General features: G+C 39.5%; 1 protein-coding gene across 1 annotated transcript in view; it reads left to right on the plus strand.

The window, feature by feature from the left end:
* The first annotated feature begins 1 nt into the window (after window position 1).
* The window catches only part of LOC124285179 (fibrous sheath-interacting protein 1-like), a 40,540-nt gene continuing 21,216 nt past the window's right edge, over window positions 2-19,325 (plus strand). The window contains 10 exon segments of the mRNA XM_046721364.1: window positions 2-248; window positions 2,424-2,577; window positions 3,242-3,431; window positions 5,492-5,742; window positions 5,744-5,808; window positions 6,202-6,311; window positions 6,456-6,566; window positions 14,492-14,610; window positions 15,286-15,408; window positions 16,434-16,616. Coding sequence (XP_046577320.1) covers window positions 238-248; window positions 2,424-2,577; window positions 3,242-3,431; window positions 5,492-5,742; window positions 5,744-5,808; window positions 6,202-6,311; window positions 6,456-6,566; window positions 14,492-14,610; window positions 15,286-15,408; window positions 16,434-16,616 — 1,317 coding nt within the window. The 5' untranslated portion in view covers window positions 2-237.

Here is a 19,325-nt window from a genome sequence, read left to right on the forward strand (position 1 = left end):
ATGTATCATTGCACTCCACGTTTTAACATAACCCGAGAATTCAAAAATGGCCGTCTTCCAAAGTTTACCATCATAGTTTATGTTATGGATGCCCACTCAAATTGATGACAAGCAAATTCTAGTTATGAAATACATCCCCGAAGAGGTACATCATCAGTACACCGTCATCGTAGAGAAGGAGAACAGGAATCCAATTCACACAACTTGCATATTTCGACGCGTCAATGTGCCATTGCTATGGAAATTAGGTAAACAATTTGTCAAATGACTTTTGAAATTCGAAGTTTTCTTTATCAGGGATCATTTAGAAGTTTATTTGAGTAGTGCCCCACCGACAACGTTGTCGATTACATTTGAAATGTTGAATTCTGTAGAAATGTCAATGTAATCCCAAATGCCGTGGACATGTATCAGAGCTACAGATAACGTTTCATTGTTATACCAAATGAATACAATGTATTTTTATTATTTTTAATAATGTAAAGTGCCCTAAAGACCCTTTATGTTATTTTGAATGTGCCATTAATATGATTATATATTTCAATGAGCATATGGCGCACCGGTGCAGTTGAAAAAGGATCCCTGCTTAATATAGTGATCAGAAATGCATTTGAAAATGTTCTAAATGTACCCTCGCGTCATGGGTTTCCGTGGTATTAAGAAATTTACGACTTTGAGTATGATCGCTCATATTGCCAAGTCATACAAACATAATATAGTGTTAGACGACATACCTTTGTATCATTTAATGTCAATAAAACACTTTTGTCATTCTGAAGTTCATTGCTGTCCGTATCGGACGACAGGCCGCCATTGTGCACAAACTCTGGTGACGTCAAATGTTTCCGTGGTATTTCCTTCAGATCAAATTACGGGCGCACAGCACATGTCACAATCTCACACGTTGTCAACAGCCAATCCGGGAGTGTCAATGTAGGTTTACAGTAATATCGAAGTTGATAAATTGCAATACAGAAAACGATTTTGCAGAATTAACACAATAGTCACATTTCTTCAGCATAAATTTCCAGTTCATAAAACATGTAGAGTTGATACGGGAAACGTGAAATGAAAAGTGAAAAAAACAACTTAAGAGATGACCCTATCGGGCCTCTATAGTTTAAAAAATAGAGCTGGGATTGCCCCCTTAGGTCACGTGATTGTTTTTTATTGATGACATCAGCTAGCAGACGAGCGATGTTTGGACAACTTTGAAGCTGAGTAAGTTCATAGAAAATGTTTGCAAAGATCGCGCAAAAAATGCATTACGTGCTAGACATAAAGTTGCATTAGTTTTTAATAGTAGATGACTGTACGAACTCAAATTGATGAAAGTCTGAACATTTTTTGTTCAGAACCGTGCCTATCAACTGATGAACGTGAACAATCGATAGGTGGCGCGATTTGGCGAGTGGCTCGTGAGAAATTATGTCATTAGAATATACCACGGAAACGTAAGTACCACGGAATCATATGACGGCATGGTATAAAAAAAAGAGTAATCTGAATTTGATTAAAATGACCAAACTAGAAAAAGACTTGACCCATGGATATAATTTGTGGATTTTAAACCAGAAGCATCCTCGACATATCGAGGATGAGTCAGAAGTGGTTATAAAGAAAATTAATTCTTACTTGTTTTCTTCTAAATTTGGCCTAATTTTCTCCATACTTGGGAACATTTTCCAATGGGACATTTCCTCCTGCATCCTGTCAACCTGGAACCTGTTTCACAAAGCAATCTTAGCGCTACAAGAATCGTAAGTCTATGTTAAAGTATGGGAGCTGTGATCACCTTAGCGCTGAGATTGCTTTGTGAAATGGGTCTCAAAAGGGCCCAGAACTTGCAAGGAGTCCAATCAGTATAGGAAGTGGGTGCAACAAGAGTAATGCTAAAACTGTTATCACTTTCTGGATATGTATTGACATTACATTTCAGAATACATATCTTAATTTCTTGCGTTTCAAACATGTCGAAAAAACACTTCATTCGTACCTCTGTAAAGCTGGTTTTCAGTAATTTAAGTAAATAGAGTTCAGTGCTTTGCCAAGATCATTTAGCCAGCCTTTTTGTTAACTTCCACCTCATTAATGATTTGAATTCTGACCATTAGGCTGCATGCAGCCCTATCACCCTCATGTTACAACTCTCCAAAGTGTTTTATTTATGATGCAAAAAGGTGATCAGTAGAATGTTTATTCATCCTTAGTTCCATCATTAGTTATTGACTTGGAAGGGAAAGCCGGTGTGAGAAAATGATAAACATTTTCAAGACCAAATTTAAACTTTACTTACAACAAATAACATGAATAAGATGCTTAAGACTAATTATGAAGATACAGTTACCTATAGACTAAACAGAGTATGTCAGAACTGATTTATATAATGTATCTCAGAGGGTATTTTATCTTCTTTTTTTCAGGACAAATGGTATGGATGGTAAAAATGATGCAGTAGAATCTCAAGTATCTGAGATCATGAATGGTGACACGGCACCAAGTCAGTCCCCAGACTATGACAGCCTCGCTGAACGACTTGCCTCACTAGGTGTGTCCACAGATGGTGCCATGTCTGAAGTAAGTTGCTTTGTTGTTTTTGTCAAGTGTATGTGTTTGTCAATCAATACAAAATGGATTTTTAAATTTGGTTCAGTATTTTACTGAAGTTCATAAATCAATAATAATTCATGCACAATAAAATCCATTGTTAGAATAACAGTGTAATGTGTGTAGTGTCTGTAGGTTACTGATAGAAGAATCTTAAGACTGCTACTTCACTACCCAGCTGTTAATATTGATGTTTTTGTCATTCTGTCAGATTATACATAGAAATAACTGGTTATCCCCTTTAAATGTTGGGTACTCCTTTGGGGATGTGGGTTGAAATAGATCTCTGTAGGTATATTTGTTCATTTCAGGTTTGCTGTAAGTTATCATAAGGTTTGATGGACTGAAAATGTTAGTATCTAACACTGCAGACAGTGGTACATGTTGTAATAACTTCCATAAAAAAAATGTTGATAATTTTGATTGAGCTTATTGTATTTATCCATGGTGGTTTATGATGCTAATATTGTGAGTGCCAGTGAGCAGTTTACATGTCGGTCATCTGAAGTATGTTGAAGGTTAATGCAATATTACTATGTATTGCTACTTTAGTCATGTTAGCAATACCTCATCTAGTGTTCATCTTGTATGAATGAGGTGTGCATCAGTTGTCATTGGTTAAATTTGCCTGCAGGATGGAGATTTTGATTTGGAGCTTCAAGACCTCTCCGATGACAGTGAATCGGAATATACATTTGATGAAGAAGATGAAGTGAATGAGAGAGGCAGGGACTCCAGTGAAAGGCCTCCTGAAAATGGTACCACTGCATCTGGGAACAATATCAAAAATGATGCTCATGGTACCATGCAACTTGTCCCTTTAGGTGAGTTTTATCATGCACTATATTTCTTTCATGCGTGTACATGTTCATGGAATTTATTGAGATATTTTAGTTAATCATGATCCACTGAATCATGTCATTATGGTCATGGCTGTGGTACAGTATGGATGATATGCTGTTATTTTGGAGAGTTGGGCAGAGTACCTAATGTATATGGTGCTGTGGAAGTTTACCAGAACTTAAGCATGTATTATTTTTCTTTTATTACATTTTCAGATGTTTTCAGTGAAACCAATATGAAACAAGTAAAAATGTTAGGATTGAGCATGGAGACTATATAACGGGGAGTGGTCACTCCTCGAAAAGCCCCTTAGCGTATGCCTCGGCTCGTCACGTGACTAGTGTAGCCAATATGGCGGCAACTTAGTTTTTAAGATTGAGCCCGGTTTATTTTCAACAGCTGATTACATTCGCTGAGTGTTGTGACAACTGAAAACTTACATGTAGACGATAAGTTACCTATTCTGTCACTTCATTTTAAGTCAAATAATTGTTATTAGTGTCAGTATTAGTACAGTAGATTTGTAGTAAAGTTTCAAGTCGGCATGTTGTAGGTCACTGGCTTCAATTCTCGGTACACAGCGAAGAAAGACTAAATTCTATTGCTAAAAACTTCTTTCACATATTCGTTTATTTTTTAGAAGGGAAATTCACCTTTAGTTGAAAGGTATTTGCAGGTAATAGGGATAGTTTTATAACTGTATAAAAATTGTTAGGATGTATTTGAGGTGTGTGAAAAATGTGACATATTGCCGATCTTTTCTGATTCGTCATTGAAATACTACACTGCGATGTTTGAGTGTTTCTTTTTATTGTTCTAAAAGCTTCTTTCACATACACCTTTAATTTTCATGAGGGGAATATCCCATCAGGTGAAAGCTGTTTGCAAGTAATAGTGATAGTTTTATAAAAAAAAATTAATTGTTAGGGTGTATTTGATGTGTGTGAAAAATATGACATATCACCGATCTGATCTGATCCGCCATTGAAATACTACTCAGCGATGTTTGAGTGTTTCTAGTTATTGTTCTAAAAACTTCTTTCACATACACCTTTAATTTTCATGAGGGGAAAATCCCATCAGGTGAAAGCTGTTTGCAAGTAATAGTGATAAGTTTATAATTTTTAAAAAATTGTTAGGGTGTATTTGATGTGTGTGAAAAATATGACATATCGCCGACCTGTTCTGATCCACCATTGATGCTTGTGATGCTTGAGTGTTATAGTTCTAAAACTTCTTTCTTTCTTGTTGATCTTAGTATTTGACAAAACTGGAAAGGTGTTTACAACACTTTGTGATAGTTTTAAACTTTCTGTTTTTGAGGGTTGTTTGACAGTGTCAGTTAACATTCTGTCAATGTGCATGCTATTCCACACATGCAATAAGATATCTGAATTAATTACTAATGTAAAAAATGTCTCAAACTAGAGTTTTAAAAAAAATAGGACAGCTGATGTTAACACATGTGTTCTAGCGATAGTTTTGCATTTGGGGAGGGATGGCCTTGGTGTGTCATTTATTCTTTCATTCATTCACATATGTATTTCTTTTGTTCTTTTCTTTCTTTCATTCATTCACATATAATTCTTGCTCTTAGTTCTTGCTATAATTCATTCATTCATTCATTCATTCATTCATTCATTCATTGTAAAATTCCGACTGATAAACTGGCTGAAGTACTGTTAAACGCAGCCGAAGTTGTGCTGGGAACGAACCAAGCCACTGTGTGCGTTGGAGCATGACGAGGCACATGCTAATTAGTACAAATGGTAAAGAAAGCAAGCAAGGGAGTGACCTATACCTGTTGTAGATTATCCCTGGTTTGAGGTAGTTTATCATTTATGATTGATATTTGATGATGTTCGTGGCTTGTATAACTGGACCACCATGGAGACCAGGGTTACTGTGTGCACCAGTTAGCTATGGGATGTTGTAAGTATAAAATAGATTGGGTGGTTAGATTGATATGATTTAGATGGAATATTGTTGACTGTGTCATTGAACAACTTTCACTCACTCACCGAACTGATGTTTGATTTAGCCGACGATGATGGGGAAGAGATTGACAGTGAGGAAGAGAGAGACCTCCTGAAGGAGATAAGAGAAGAAATCCAGAATAAAGTGAAAGAAGAAATGAAGGATGAGCTCCAGGTGTACAAGGCCAAGCTGAAGGCCATCGAAGGTGGCCAGTTGCCTGGAGACAAGGAGAGACAGGAGCAGGAGGAGCAGGAGGATGAGAACCTTGACCCCAAGATAAAGGAAGCACTTGTGAAGATGAGGAAGCTGGATCGGGATTCTGAACAAGAAACTGAAGCGTGAGAGGGAGGTGAAGAGAGACAGAATCCTCTTGGAGAGAAGGTACACATACTGTCATGATGTTTACATGGACCAACTTATGTTATGATCATTTCAGCTTGGTGTGAAAGGGAAATGATCAAAAACTTGCTGCTGTTTATCCGTGTTCATTGGATTAATCATGAAGAGTGGATAGTTTGGTGCTTCTGGTTACGACTTATTTTTGGTCAGATTACTGAAAATGCCATGTCTTTGTACCTTAGTTTCATTTTCAAATTTCACTGTCATGATAATTTTTTTTGTCAATGATTTTTGAGGCAAGCATTACTTGAAGATTTTTCAGATGCCTGGTTCTTGCCTTTTGTCCAAATGGAAACAATGGTAATGCTTTGACCACCAAGATTTATGCATTTGAACATATAAATTTTGATGTACTTCAATTAATTATTTTTGCAGGATCCGTGATGAAATCCAAAACCTAAAACCAGAAGGTCGTGAACACAAAGAAGTGAAGGTGAACACAGAGAAATTTGTGGCTCTAGCCCTGCCCCCCAGTCACAATGAAGGTAACTGACACTCACTTCTTTGTCTTAACTTGTCTGGAACAGTCCTGAAGTGTAGCCTTTCCTTTTGAAGGTGTGTAAATATCTTAAGATTAAATGAGGTGTAAGTCAGTTTGTGTGTAACCAGAATATATTGTTTCATCTCAGGTGTGCCAGTAGAGACAGAACCCGCTACCCCAGTGTTTCAAACTCAGCTGAATGAAAACGAGTTTCAGGAGATGAAAGACAAGGCAAGCAGGAAGACGAGATCTGATGGAGGTAGGAGTATAGGAAAGCTACAAGGTCCTGTCTGTAGCACTAGTATTGTCATCATACAAATCTTTGTGTATTGACAGTTCTCTTGTGATTGTGTATGAGGGAGATGAAATACAGAGAGAGCAGGATGTGTAAATAATTGTCTTGTGTGGGAAAGCTGTTAAACTTAAATAACAATAAGCATTACAGTGGGGCAAAGAGCAAAGTTTGCACAGGGTAGAACCATGATGCTTTCAGAAGTCTGGGAAAATGTAGTGAAGTTAGGGACCATTCATAATTTATGGGGTGGGGTGTGATGATGATTTTTATGGAGAAGCATGTACAATGTGAATGACACCTCCCCCCAAAACACCCCCCCCCCCCCACAATAAATTATGAACATTCCCTTACACAATCTCAACCTATTTCCAATTGGAATATTGTTTGTGTTTTCAATACCATACTCTGTATGATGGCACAGACTGTCTTCTGATTTTATACATTGACCTCTGTTCAGTATTGCCTGCTTACAAGTGCTGGTATTGGCATACAACCTGCCATACGATACATCACGATGCTAAAATTTTAGTCACAACGACATATTGCCAAAGTATCGTGCACTGAAGCTGCGATACGATACGAATCCCGATATAAGGGTGACGATACGATACGCATCACGACACTAAAATCTTTATTTTTCCTTATCCTGACTCATGCTTATTTGCTTGTCTTCTTCTTCTTTGCGAACACAGTGGAACACTTGTATCTCCCAATTGAAGTTCCCTTCAATGTAAAATCACTAATTAGTACTCACCACGAGTTATCTTTCCCCTCGCAAGCTCGGGAACGAGGGCGCCACCTCCCACCATGTGCCTCACTCTCTCCTTCTTCGCCCAGTGAGCTGGACGTGAGAGCGCCTGTGTCTCCCTACACACTATATCCTTTATTTATATTTAGTTTGGTACCTCTTATATTCATCTATAGAGGTGTAACTAGTATCCTTATTCAACATGCATTGATAATTATTTGTGTTTCTGCTGCTTTATTCACGGTTCGCCGTGTTTGCTCAGCAGTTTGCGTTAATGAAAATCTGCACTGTTTGTAAATTACGTTACTCTGCTACCGATCCGCATTTAATATGCCCTAGTTGCATAACTCAATGCTCTATTGTTTCACGCTGCAAATTATGTATTAATTTGTCTAATTCTGCCTTTGATAAATATTTATATTCCGTCTTGAGACGGGCGGCAGATAGATCTCAGAAACAATCTTCAGTCATGGCTAATAGATCAGAGTCAGATATACCCTGTCAACTGTTGGCGGACGACCCTCTACCGTCTGGTGTTCCGCCTGAGTTACGTTGGGGGGATAAGCGTGGGACGCAGTCCGCTATATCCAAGAAGCGACCTGCATCCCAGGACGTTCCATCATCACAGTCTAAGACTAGAAGAGCTTCCACGTCGTCTCAACGTACGCTCAGAACCCCCAGGTCTACAGCTTCGGCTCAAAAGGGAAATCCACGAGGCTACTAAAAACTTTGCTTCTGACATTCTACCTGTTTCAGAATTGTGTTTATATGATGATGACATTCCGATTATCATTCCAGATGTACGTCATAAGAAGCGACCAGTATCGGCTACCGTCACTTCAGCGCAGATCAACACGCAACCAGAGATGCCTACGCTGACGCCTGAGATTATAACTGAGGGTCCTGTCACTATCACAGAGAGGACACCCTCAACGCCAGCGCAGACCGTCCCAGACGACCTGGTTGAACCAAATCATGATATTGATGGAAGACCGATACGGTTTACAGAGGCCTCAGAGCCGCGGGCCCCAGAGCCCAACCCATGATAAGTCATACAGGGCCCCAGAGCCCGCCTTGACTTCGCGTAGGGCCCTAGAGCCCACAAACGCACCTCCACGAAGGGCAACCCAGCCCGTAGCGAAGCCTTCGCGAAGAACGTCCCAGGCCGCCTCCACGAAGGATCCAGAGCCTCACCAGTTGCGAAGGGCTTCGCGGAGGAGGAGTGCTTCACCGAGCTCACACCCTGTAGAACACAGAGGTCGTTCGCGAAGCAGGCTCCCATATAATGATTCGGACTCTGACTCGATACCTTCCCGAAGGCCTTCACGAAGGTTAAGTGGCTCCAAGTCATCTTCACCCAGAAGATCTAGAAGGGATTCATCGAGAGCTTCACGAAGCCACCAGCGTCACGCCGGGAAGTCTCCTCAAGGTCTCCCTATACTAGCCACTCGTCAGTCCATTTACCACAATCTTCTCGTCGATCTTCTTACAGATCTAGGACTCCACCTCACTCTATTATATGTGATCCTACGTCAGAAGAGGAAGAAGGTATCGTATTCTCAGATGCAGAAATTAGATACTGGATGGTGAATGGATTAGAACTTGCTTCCCCGTCTAAGAACAAGAACTCAGCTCATACTTATTTGATGAAGGAAGATGATGCGGACACTATCACCTTACCTCCTATTGACCCGATAGCAGCGGTTCCAGCTAATCTGGATACAGCCTTTACCAAATCTACGAAATTTCAATCAACCCATTCTCCGGTTTTCAACGCCAAGAAATTTGCAGGTCACAATATGGACTCCTTTTTCAAGGCCCAAGAGATTGATGACAACTTTAAGTTAATCAGTGATGCCAAGTCCAGAAATTACAGAATAGACAATCGCAAATTAGCCCAGTTGGATACCATTTCTAGGAGAATGTTTTTTGGATTGAATAGATCTAGAACTGTCAATGAAACTCTCATCACCAAGTTCAAAGATTCTACAGAGGAGGAAGATAGAATGATCTACTCGGACTTTACTCATGCAGAAAAGAGACCATCAGTTCCTTACAGATCACTTGTCAGCGCTTACTGAAACTACTAACATGGCTCGTCGTCAGGGTCTACTAGCCTCCTGCAATTGGGATAATCAATTTACGGAATCACTCTACGCTGCCCCGTGGTCATCGCCCTTACTATTTGGTGGTAACATAGACAAGGTCTCCAAAGAGGTGTCTAAGGACTCTAGAGAGGTGCTTATGATCAAGTCCATGGATAAGTTAGCGAACGTCATTAAGCAATCATCCTTGAGATACTCTGGCAAGTCTAAATTCTCTGGACTACAGAAAGCACGGGACAAGAAATTGGCTACAGCAAAAGGTCCCAGGGAATCTTTTCATCGCCCATACAGCAATTTCAGAGGAGGATCAGCAAGAGGCAGATCATCCAGAGGTTCCCGCGGATTTAGACGATGAAATTCAGGTTCGGAACGACTGGAGTCTTCCATCCCCAGCCGTTCCAGTACAACCTTCTCAAGTGGGTGGACGCCTTCAGCTGCACTGGGAAAACTGGGGACTACTACAAGATCCTTATGTATCCAACATCCTACAGCACGGATATCAAATACAACTCAAGGCCACACCTCCGTTAACAGTCACCCCTCCAAGGTTCGACTTTCAACCGGCACAACTACCTATGTTAAGAGAAACAGTAGCTACTCTGCTAAGCAAACAGGCCTTAGAAGTTCTGGATCAGCGAAACATCGTACCAGGTTTCTACTCCCCAGTTTTCCTAGTGCCCAAGAAAAATCCCAAGGAAAAGTTTCGTCTCATATACAACATGAGCATCTTCAACAAAGACTATCTAAGCAAACCGCCAGCTGGCGTTTAAGATGATACACTTACCGCAACTTCGCACTTAATTGTCCCAAAGATTACATGGCCAGCATAGATTTGCAAGATGCATATCTACACATTCGGTTCATCCCAATTCAAGGAAATATCTAAGATTTATCCTAGACGGGAAACACTACCAATGGAAAGTACTTCCCTTCGGAATCTCATCGGCCCCTTGGGTATTCACAAGAGTGACAAAGCCTATTGTCGCATACCTACATCGTCAAGGTCTTCGCAGCGCATTTTACCTAGACGACGGGATACAAGTGGATCCAGATCCACAGCGTCTCAGACTACAGCTGAACTTTATAATCAAGTTACTAACACAACTAGGATGGTTAGTAAATCTACTCAAGTCGGACCTAGAACCAACGCAAGATCTGCATTTTCTAGGTATACGATTTCTAACAGCCCAGAATCGTATAGTAGTCCCGGAGGACAGATGGATCAAGATCCAACAGTTAATCCCACAAGCCTTACTCTCTGCTACCACTACGACAATGGCAGATCCTATTGGGACTACTCACATCAGCCCAAGACTTGACAGTCAGAGGCAGGCTTCAATTATGTCCGTTACAAGTCCTCATCAATGCGCATCTCGAGGACCCTCTACCGTTCAGTCTACCAGATCACGTCAAACCTCATCTACTCTGGTGGACCAAGAGATTGAATGTTTGCGTAGGCGTCTCCTTATTAGAGCCGGAATCGGAAACACATCTCTACGTAGACGCGTCACTACAAGGTTGGGGAGCCCACCTCGCCTACAAGACAGTGTCAGGCCTATGGAGCAATCAAGAGAGCTAATGCTAGAGATGCAAGAAGTCATAAACGCCATAAGTCAATGGAGCAACCTACTACAGAACGCTCAGTTGATGATTCACACAGACAATTCGACAGTGGCATTTTATGTGAACAAACAAGGCTCAACAAGGTCACCGAACCTACTGTCCCTATGTTTCCGGATTATTCGATCTAATCAACAATCTAAACATACATGTCAGAGCTTGCCACATTCCAGGAGCAAAGAATTTATTAGCAGACACTCTCTCTCGGCCACAGCTACCGTCGCCGACAGAATGGATGCTCCACACAGAGATATTCACTCAAATAATCATGGAAATAGGATCTCCACTAGTAGACCTATTCGCCACTCGATTCAACAAACAACTGACAACGTTCGTATCGCCAGTTCCAGACCCACTAGCATGGGCAACGGACGCACTAAGCATATCGTGGGAGGGACTCAACGCGTACGCTTTCCCGCCACCAGCGTTAATCCCACAAGTCTTACAGAAAATCAGTCAAACGCAGAGCCTCCATCTGATTTTGGTCACGCCCCTACTGGCCAGCGAGAACGTGGTTTCCAAATCTTATTCAAGAAATCGGACAACCAATTCTATAACTTCCAGAACGCTCGGAATCTGTTGATACATCCGCACACCAAACAAGTGCACAGAAAACCAGAAGTATTCCAACTTCACGTATGGATTGTATCAAGGCATGTCTGAATAAGAGAGGTTATTCAGCCAGAGCGGCAAAAGCAGTCACGCTTGCACTGTGTAACTCAACTCGCAACTTATACAATGACAAATGGCACAGTTTTGTCAATTATGCTGCAAAGAAAGGATTTACAGCCAGATATGCTACTCATCCTCAAGTGGCGGACTACTTATGTTATCTACGACAAACTAAGAATCTAAAAGGCTCAACTTTGTCCACTTATCTTGCAGCATTAAGCTCTATCATAACTATGAGAACGGGCGTCAAGTTAACAAAGACTCCAGAGTTACTCGCTTTACTACGAGCATTCCGATTGGAGGATCACAAGCGGAAGTTTCACGCTCCAGCTTGGGATCTAAATATAGTGCTCCAACACCTCACAAGTGAGGCTTATGAACCGTTAGAATCTACATCGTTTGAATCACTGACCCAGAAAACTTTGTTCCCTCTAGCCCTAGCCACGGCTGCCAGGATGTCGGAGGTTCACGCTTTGGATTACGAGAGAACACGCTTTGATGATATTCATAACATCGTACATCTGGGACTACGCTGGGATTTTATAGCTAAGAACCAATTGCCAGGTCAACCTGACAGATTATTCCACGTCCCAGCTCTCTCATCCATTCTTGGACCTCATGATACGATGGATCTATCACTATGCCCAGTAAGAGCACTGAAAATATATCTCCACCGATCCAAACAGAGGAGAGGAAAATTCAAAAGATTATTTATCCCTCTATCTACGGCTACGCACATGACGGAAGTCTCACGTACTACTATCTCAATTTGGATCAGAACTGTCATACTCACGTGCCTACAAGGCTGCAGGACTCGACCCTCCAAGAGCATCTAATCCTCATGAAATTAGAGCATCAACACTTGCTCTACTTGGCAACTGCTCTTTGAATACCATAATGGAGGGTTGTTTCTGGAGATCCGATATGGTGTTTGCCAACCACTATCTGAGAGATATGACCACCAAGGACGTCTCAGGTATCCACCATTTCGGTCCCATGGTCCTCGCTCAACAGTTGAGTTACAGATTTATACTTATCTGATATCAGTACTAAATAGCTACATGCTATATATATATTTTGCTTAAGTTCAATCTATTATCTTAAGCTCAGTACTATGGTTATTATATCATACAATATATTAGCTAACAACTCTAGAAGTTTTGCTATTATATTTAGCTTAAGTTTCATCATATCTTAAGCTCAGTAATATGGTCACATTTTATATACATATTAGCTAACAAACTCTACGGAGTTTTTGCTATTATATAGCTTAAGTTAAATTATATCTTAAGCACAGTACTATACTCATATAGCTTAAGTTTATGCATATCTTAAGCTTAGTACTTTGGTTACTTCATAAAAGTATATTAACTATAAACTCAAGGAGTTTATGCTATCACATTAACAACTTAAGTCTACTAGTCTTAATCTTTGTACTAATGTTGTATATACTTTATCATAATAAGTATATTGTAATAGTTATATTGTAATAACCCATATATGGCAGCTGATAAGTTAACAGCAGGAATTCATCAGTTCAGTGCCTTTATGAAGTTCCCATAGGGTTATTACAGTCATTACAATTCAAATCACTAATTATCCAAATCCAAAGTATTATATATTCCCACCTCCATAGCCATCGGATTCTACAAGCAAATAAGCATGAGTCAGGATAAGGAAAAATATGTAATTTTCTGAGTAAAATTGATATTTTATACTTATCCTGACTCATGAGGTAAGCCCTCCCGTCTTCCCCACATAACACTTTGGATTTCCCTGTAAATTCAAGTGTTGGGCTCGCTACAAAAGGAGAGAGTGAGGCACATGGTGGGAGGTGGCGCCCTCGTTCACGCGCTTACGAGGGGAAAGATAACTCGTGGTGAGTACTAATTAGTGATTTTACATTGAAGGGAACTTCAATTGGGAGATACAAGTGTTCCACTGTGTTCGCAAAGAAGAAGAAGACTAGCAAATAAGCATGAGTCAGGATAAGTATAAAATATCAATTTTACTCAGAAAATTACATAATTCTAACACCAACTATAAAACACACGAATATCAAAACAAGTCCATTTTAAAGTATTTCATCGAATTCTGCCAGCCTTTTTCAATGTTCTTCCGGAAACGAGATACTTAAGTTTATACACGGACTTTGTGAATAATAATAACATGTGAGCTCTATGTCTGACACAGTTCCTGACGCAAGAATTTCCGAGAAAACATTTACTTATGAAGGGAAAATAAGTAAGCAAATATTTTAATCATCAAACAAAAGTGAGTCTCTTTTCTTTGACAGATATCGCAATTCGGCAATATTCAAAGTTAAACATCGATGTATCGTTGCCCATTTGAAGTATTGTACTGAGATATACGACAATGTAAAAACTTTGTATCGATTCACTGTATCGGCGGCCCATGGATCGATGTATCTATGCGTATCGATGAATTGTCACACCACTACTGCTTACTAATCAATAACTTTGTTACCTGCCAAATAATAAAGATTTGTGTGAAAGGTATAGCCATGATTGCTATAGAATCTGTGTGTATGTCAGCGTTTATGGAAAGATATTAAAGGTGGAATCAGGTAATTGTAGTGTCACAAATCTGTAGTTAACCTGTAGTAGAACTGTTCATCAACGGAATGCTGTAGATGATGACACTTTGTGTTATGCTGTGTGAGTTGTATTGCAATTGCCAGGCGGTATTTGATCTATCATTGATTCCAATAATTTATCACACAGAAATGGCTGGCTTGGAGACACAGTCGGTAGCTGGAGATTCCTCCAGTCGAACTGGTGAGGATGGAAAGAAAAGCAAGAAAAAGAAGAAGAGGAAGGATTTCATAAAAAGGAATAAAGAAGTGTGTAATTAGAGTTGTAACTTTTGAGTGATGATCTGAATGTTTGTAAGATCATTCATGTAATTCTATGTGATACAGTCAATACTGACTGCAAAGCAGTGCTTATGCTAAAAGCATCTAAAACCATGAAATGGATTATGTGACATCATAAATCACAAGTTTTTACCATTCTGTTAACATATGGCTTATTTAGTTGACATGGTCAATAGACTATGCTCTATAGACGTTGGACCAATCCTAGTCGAGGTCAACCCATGAAGATCCAGCTTAGAATTGATCTTCAGTAACCCATGCTTGTTTGTAAGAGGCGACTAATAGGTCAGGCTCGCTGACTGGGTTGACACATGTCATCATATCCCAATTGGCGTAGGTCAATGCTCATGCTCTTGATCACTGGATTGTCTGGTCCAGATTCGATTATTTACAGACCGCCACCATATAGCTGGAATAATGATATAACTAAACCCACTCACTCACTCACCTAATCCAGGTCATATACGGTAGACTTAATTAGTAACTTGTGTGATGTAGTCATTACCTGCTGAAATGATATAGATGTATATTTTACACAGTTGGAGTTTGCAGACACACAGAATGGGTTTTGAATGGTTTGATTTTGACTTGCTGAGATGTTGCTGCAGGTAGTGCCCCGTTAATGGCCGACCTATATTTCAGTTGGCAGCGAATGCTGATGAGATGATTGCCATGACAGAGGAGGAGAGGGAGAGAGTAGGGGCACTGCTGACTGACCTGGACTCAATGTCAGACCTGCCGGAGGAGATGGACAGCGTGATAGAGGTGAGAGACAAAAAAAACAAAATCCGTTGGAACAATAACTCCTATTCCCAAATTCAACAACTAGTATCTGCTAGTAGTTTATTACTACTCAAAATATGTATGTTCAAGTACTTGTGCTATGATTCTGAGTAAGGAGTATCTATACCATGGCTTGAACTGTGTCGTCAGTGAGGAGCATCTTCACTATTCCATGGCCTGAAGTGTATCATAGGGATGGAGCATCAGTAATGACCATCTGGACAATACCATGGCTTTGTATCGCAAACAATCAGATAAATTATATCTGACTTCATGTATACTGAACAACATTAGAAACACACCACCCATATAATACGAAATATCCCCGTCAAACTGAAATGTCCCCATGGTATCTGAGCATCGTGGTGCATTTTAGTGTGGTGCGTTTCTAATGTTGCTCAGTATATTATTGGTATACAGCCATAAAGTTTACCTACTTTGGCAAACATTGTGCCATTCTTGAACTTGCTTGTACAACTCTAATAAGATAAATTACATCTGATTTTATATAGTATTGGCACACTGCCACAGCTACTTACCTTTATAAACATTGTGCCTGGAACTTTATATTTTAAACAAACTTGGTACAACCATAGAGTTACTTCCCTTTGCTTTTATTGTCCATCACATGAACTTTGTTCCACTGTCCATACCAAGGTGAATGTACCTACTATGCTGGAAATAAAAATTAAAAAATACCATGGCAAGCACAATGTCATGTGCCTTGACTCTACCATGACTGCATGGGCTATAACGTCATCAAGAAGTCTCACTCACATCAACTTCACCAGTAACCCAGTTGCAGGCCTGTGTGACAGTAATCCATGCCTTGGGACACAGTCAGCCAGCTGATAACAGGTCACCCACCAAGTATCCACCATACTCAGCAGCCGTGGATGGTCACCATAGCAACCAAATGACTAGCCCGGCCAGTTATCTTACACAGACCCCGCAACTTGCTCCATCTTGACATTATGTATTTTGTCAATGTTTTATGCCAACTTCAGGATCCAAGTGGAGACAACCCATTCCAGATGCTTCCACTTAGACCCGGGGAGGGCTACTGTGGGGACGAGGTGGAGGTGAAATCGATGGCCCAGATTGATGGACAACTGAGGGGGCTTCTACCTGAAGAGGAGTACAACTCGTTAGTGTGTGGCACACCTTTCAGCAGTGCCAGAGAACCACAGGTAGATATAATGCATTACAATGTGTTCACGTGCCAGTGTTGGTAGCTGCCCAGTGGAGACTCGCATGGCAAGGTGAATAACAAGGAAACATTTGAACAAAACATGGAAAATCTGACAAGTTTTTGAAACAAAAAGTGAATCTTAGGATTTCAGTTTTTCAGATGTAATTTGTAGGTGCCTGTATCGACTGAACCTAGTTGATGCATGTTGCATGTATGCTACTCCACTTTTGATAAGGATGTTTTTCATCTTTCCATGATACACAAGACAGATTTCTCATAAGTACATACTTATATAGAATGACATAGGTCATTGTATCCCTGTCAAAAGTTGAGTGGTATAGTTTGATATCCAGACTGCCTGGAGTGTCATGGGCTGAATTCTCTGTGTCTTTATAGGAGATTATCTGCCAACTGTCTATCATTGTGTTGATTCCATTTTATTTGGTTAGTTTCCACTGAAGAAAGTCAACACTTAACCCCCTGGATGCCGAGGTTTTTTCTGGTGCACATTTTCATAAGGTTTAAAATTACACAGAAATATAGAATATTAAATTTCCTATCCGATGGTATACAATCAAGTGCAAATACATCTAAATGTTGTCTGAAATTTTGTCATGCGTTAAAAAACAGTAAATTTCTCTGCTTTTTATCAAGCACCAATAAAAGCACTGTGCGATGACTTTTTTAATTTGGCATCTTTACGGAAAGTGTGAGCAAATACCACCTGATATCTGAATGACATAAGTATATATCAAATGGGTTTGTGTCCTTGTGTGTAACGTTATGCACTCAATCTTAAAAATGACTCGTGATAAATGTCGAAAATGGATTTTCCTCTATGGCTTCAAACGAGGGCAGAGAGGTCATTTCCGCACAAGATAAGGGGGCATAACTCCGCTATGCTAAAGACTACGTCATTGTTACTCAGGTCACTTGGAGAGAAGTTGCTGTGGATACGGATACTTAATTTTCGTGATGTTTTGTTCACAGTGAACCAAACTATTCAAATACAAAGATCCCTATTGTAAGTGTATACGTTTTGGTAGTATCCCAATTTTTAAGAAAAGATGACAACTTATTTCATGAGAAAGCATGTAATAGCGATTTAGATGGCTCTATCCAATATGTAAATTACATGTACTTCTTACATTCCCATATTCTCCTGTTTGAGTTGATGCATCTGGACTAATTTAGCACCATGTAACATTTAGATTGTTTTTGTTTATAAATAATTAAACAAAAAATTACTAATTTTTAGTAAATTGGAAACTTCAGTGTTTTCTCTTCACCAAAGAAAAAAAATATTGATCCAATTATACCAAAAATATTTCATTATGAAGAAAATATTAGACTGGGTACCACTCGACGTGATGTGCCTGAAGTCAACAATGGCCGTTATTTGCGGCTGTGTGCCGAGACATTTGGCGAACACATTTTTTATTCGCGGGCGTTTCGTTTTAAGGTACATAAACTAATTGAAGATTATATATTTAGAAAGCTGAGAATTATTGCATTCCATACATAATTCAAATGACACGTAAACCCGACTTGTTGAATAATTATTGCAAGTTTTATTTGGGGATGTCATTATGCTACTCTCCTGTCGAATGGGTTCAACAGTAGCATTGAGAGGATTAACAGAGTACTACCCATATCTTGAAATGTATTAAAATTACTGAAAAAATTACAGCATTTTAGTTGACGCCGTGGCTTGTTTTATGTATTTTGTGACATTGGTATGTTGATTAGTATATATCTTACCTAATTTCCATTAATTGCATAACTGGTCTTGGTTTCTATATCAGAATTTAACTCTCTTTTGACAGAATATAAAATGACAGATTTTACTATTTATTATTACTATTATTATTATTATTATTTTTGGATATTTATATAGCGCACTTATCCATGCACTAGTACATGCTCAAGGCGCTGGTATTTTTCCCTCGATCATTGGATGTCAATCTCAACTCCCTGGGGACATACTACTCTTGCTACCACAAGACACACCAAGTTATTGTGACTTTCCCGTCCTTACGAGGTACCCATTCACATCTGGGTGGATTGGGAAACATAGTCACAGTACTTTTATATGTACTTCTTTATGTGAACAACATGTGCACCTGTTTGACATCAATGTAACATACATGAAAAGAAATATTTCACAACATCCGAATATATTTTTTAGGATAAGACCTTTCTTTGTTTATGATTATAGTCCGTTGGGCTCAAAAGCGGACCAATGAATTGCTATCTAACTCGAAAACTAATAAACATAAAATACTCAATGAAACGCTGATCATAATGAAAACATCATACCCACTCTGTGAGGTTTTTGCACAATTTTTGTCTTAAAAATAATAAAGTTGTTTAACAATCTATCATAAAAATATTGACACAGTTCACTATTTGTTACGAGGGAGGAGTGCAGAGAAAGGGACAGCCAGGTGTTCGAGAACGGATGGAGACGGCACAGCACAGGTTAATGAATAAATAACTTTGTCTGTGAATGTGCTTCTCGAACACCTGGCTGTCCCTTTCTCTGCACTCCTCCCTCGTAACAAATAGTGAACTGTGTCAATATTTTTATGATAGATTGTTAAACAACTTTATTATTTTTAGGACAAAAATTCTGCAAAAACCTCACAGAGTGGGTATGATGTTTTGATTATGATCAGCGTTTCATTGAGTATTTTATGTTTATTAG

Source organism: Haliotis rubra, unplaced genomic scaffold, assembly GCF_003918875.1.
Source record: "Haliotis rubra isolate DU_JTF1 unplaced genomic scaffold, ASM391887v1 Scf354, whole genome shotgun sequence".
In the NCBI taxonomy this organism is placed as follows: Eukaryota; Metazoa; Mollusca; class Gastropoda; order Lepetellida; family Haliotidae; genus Haliotis; species Haliotis rubra.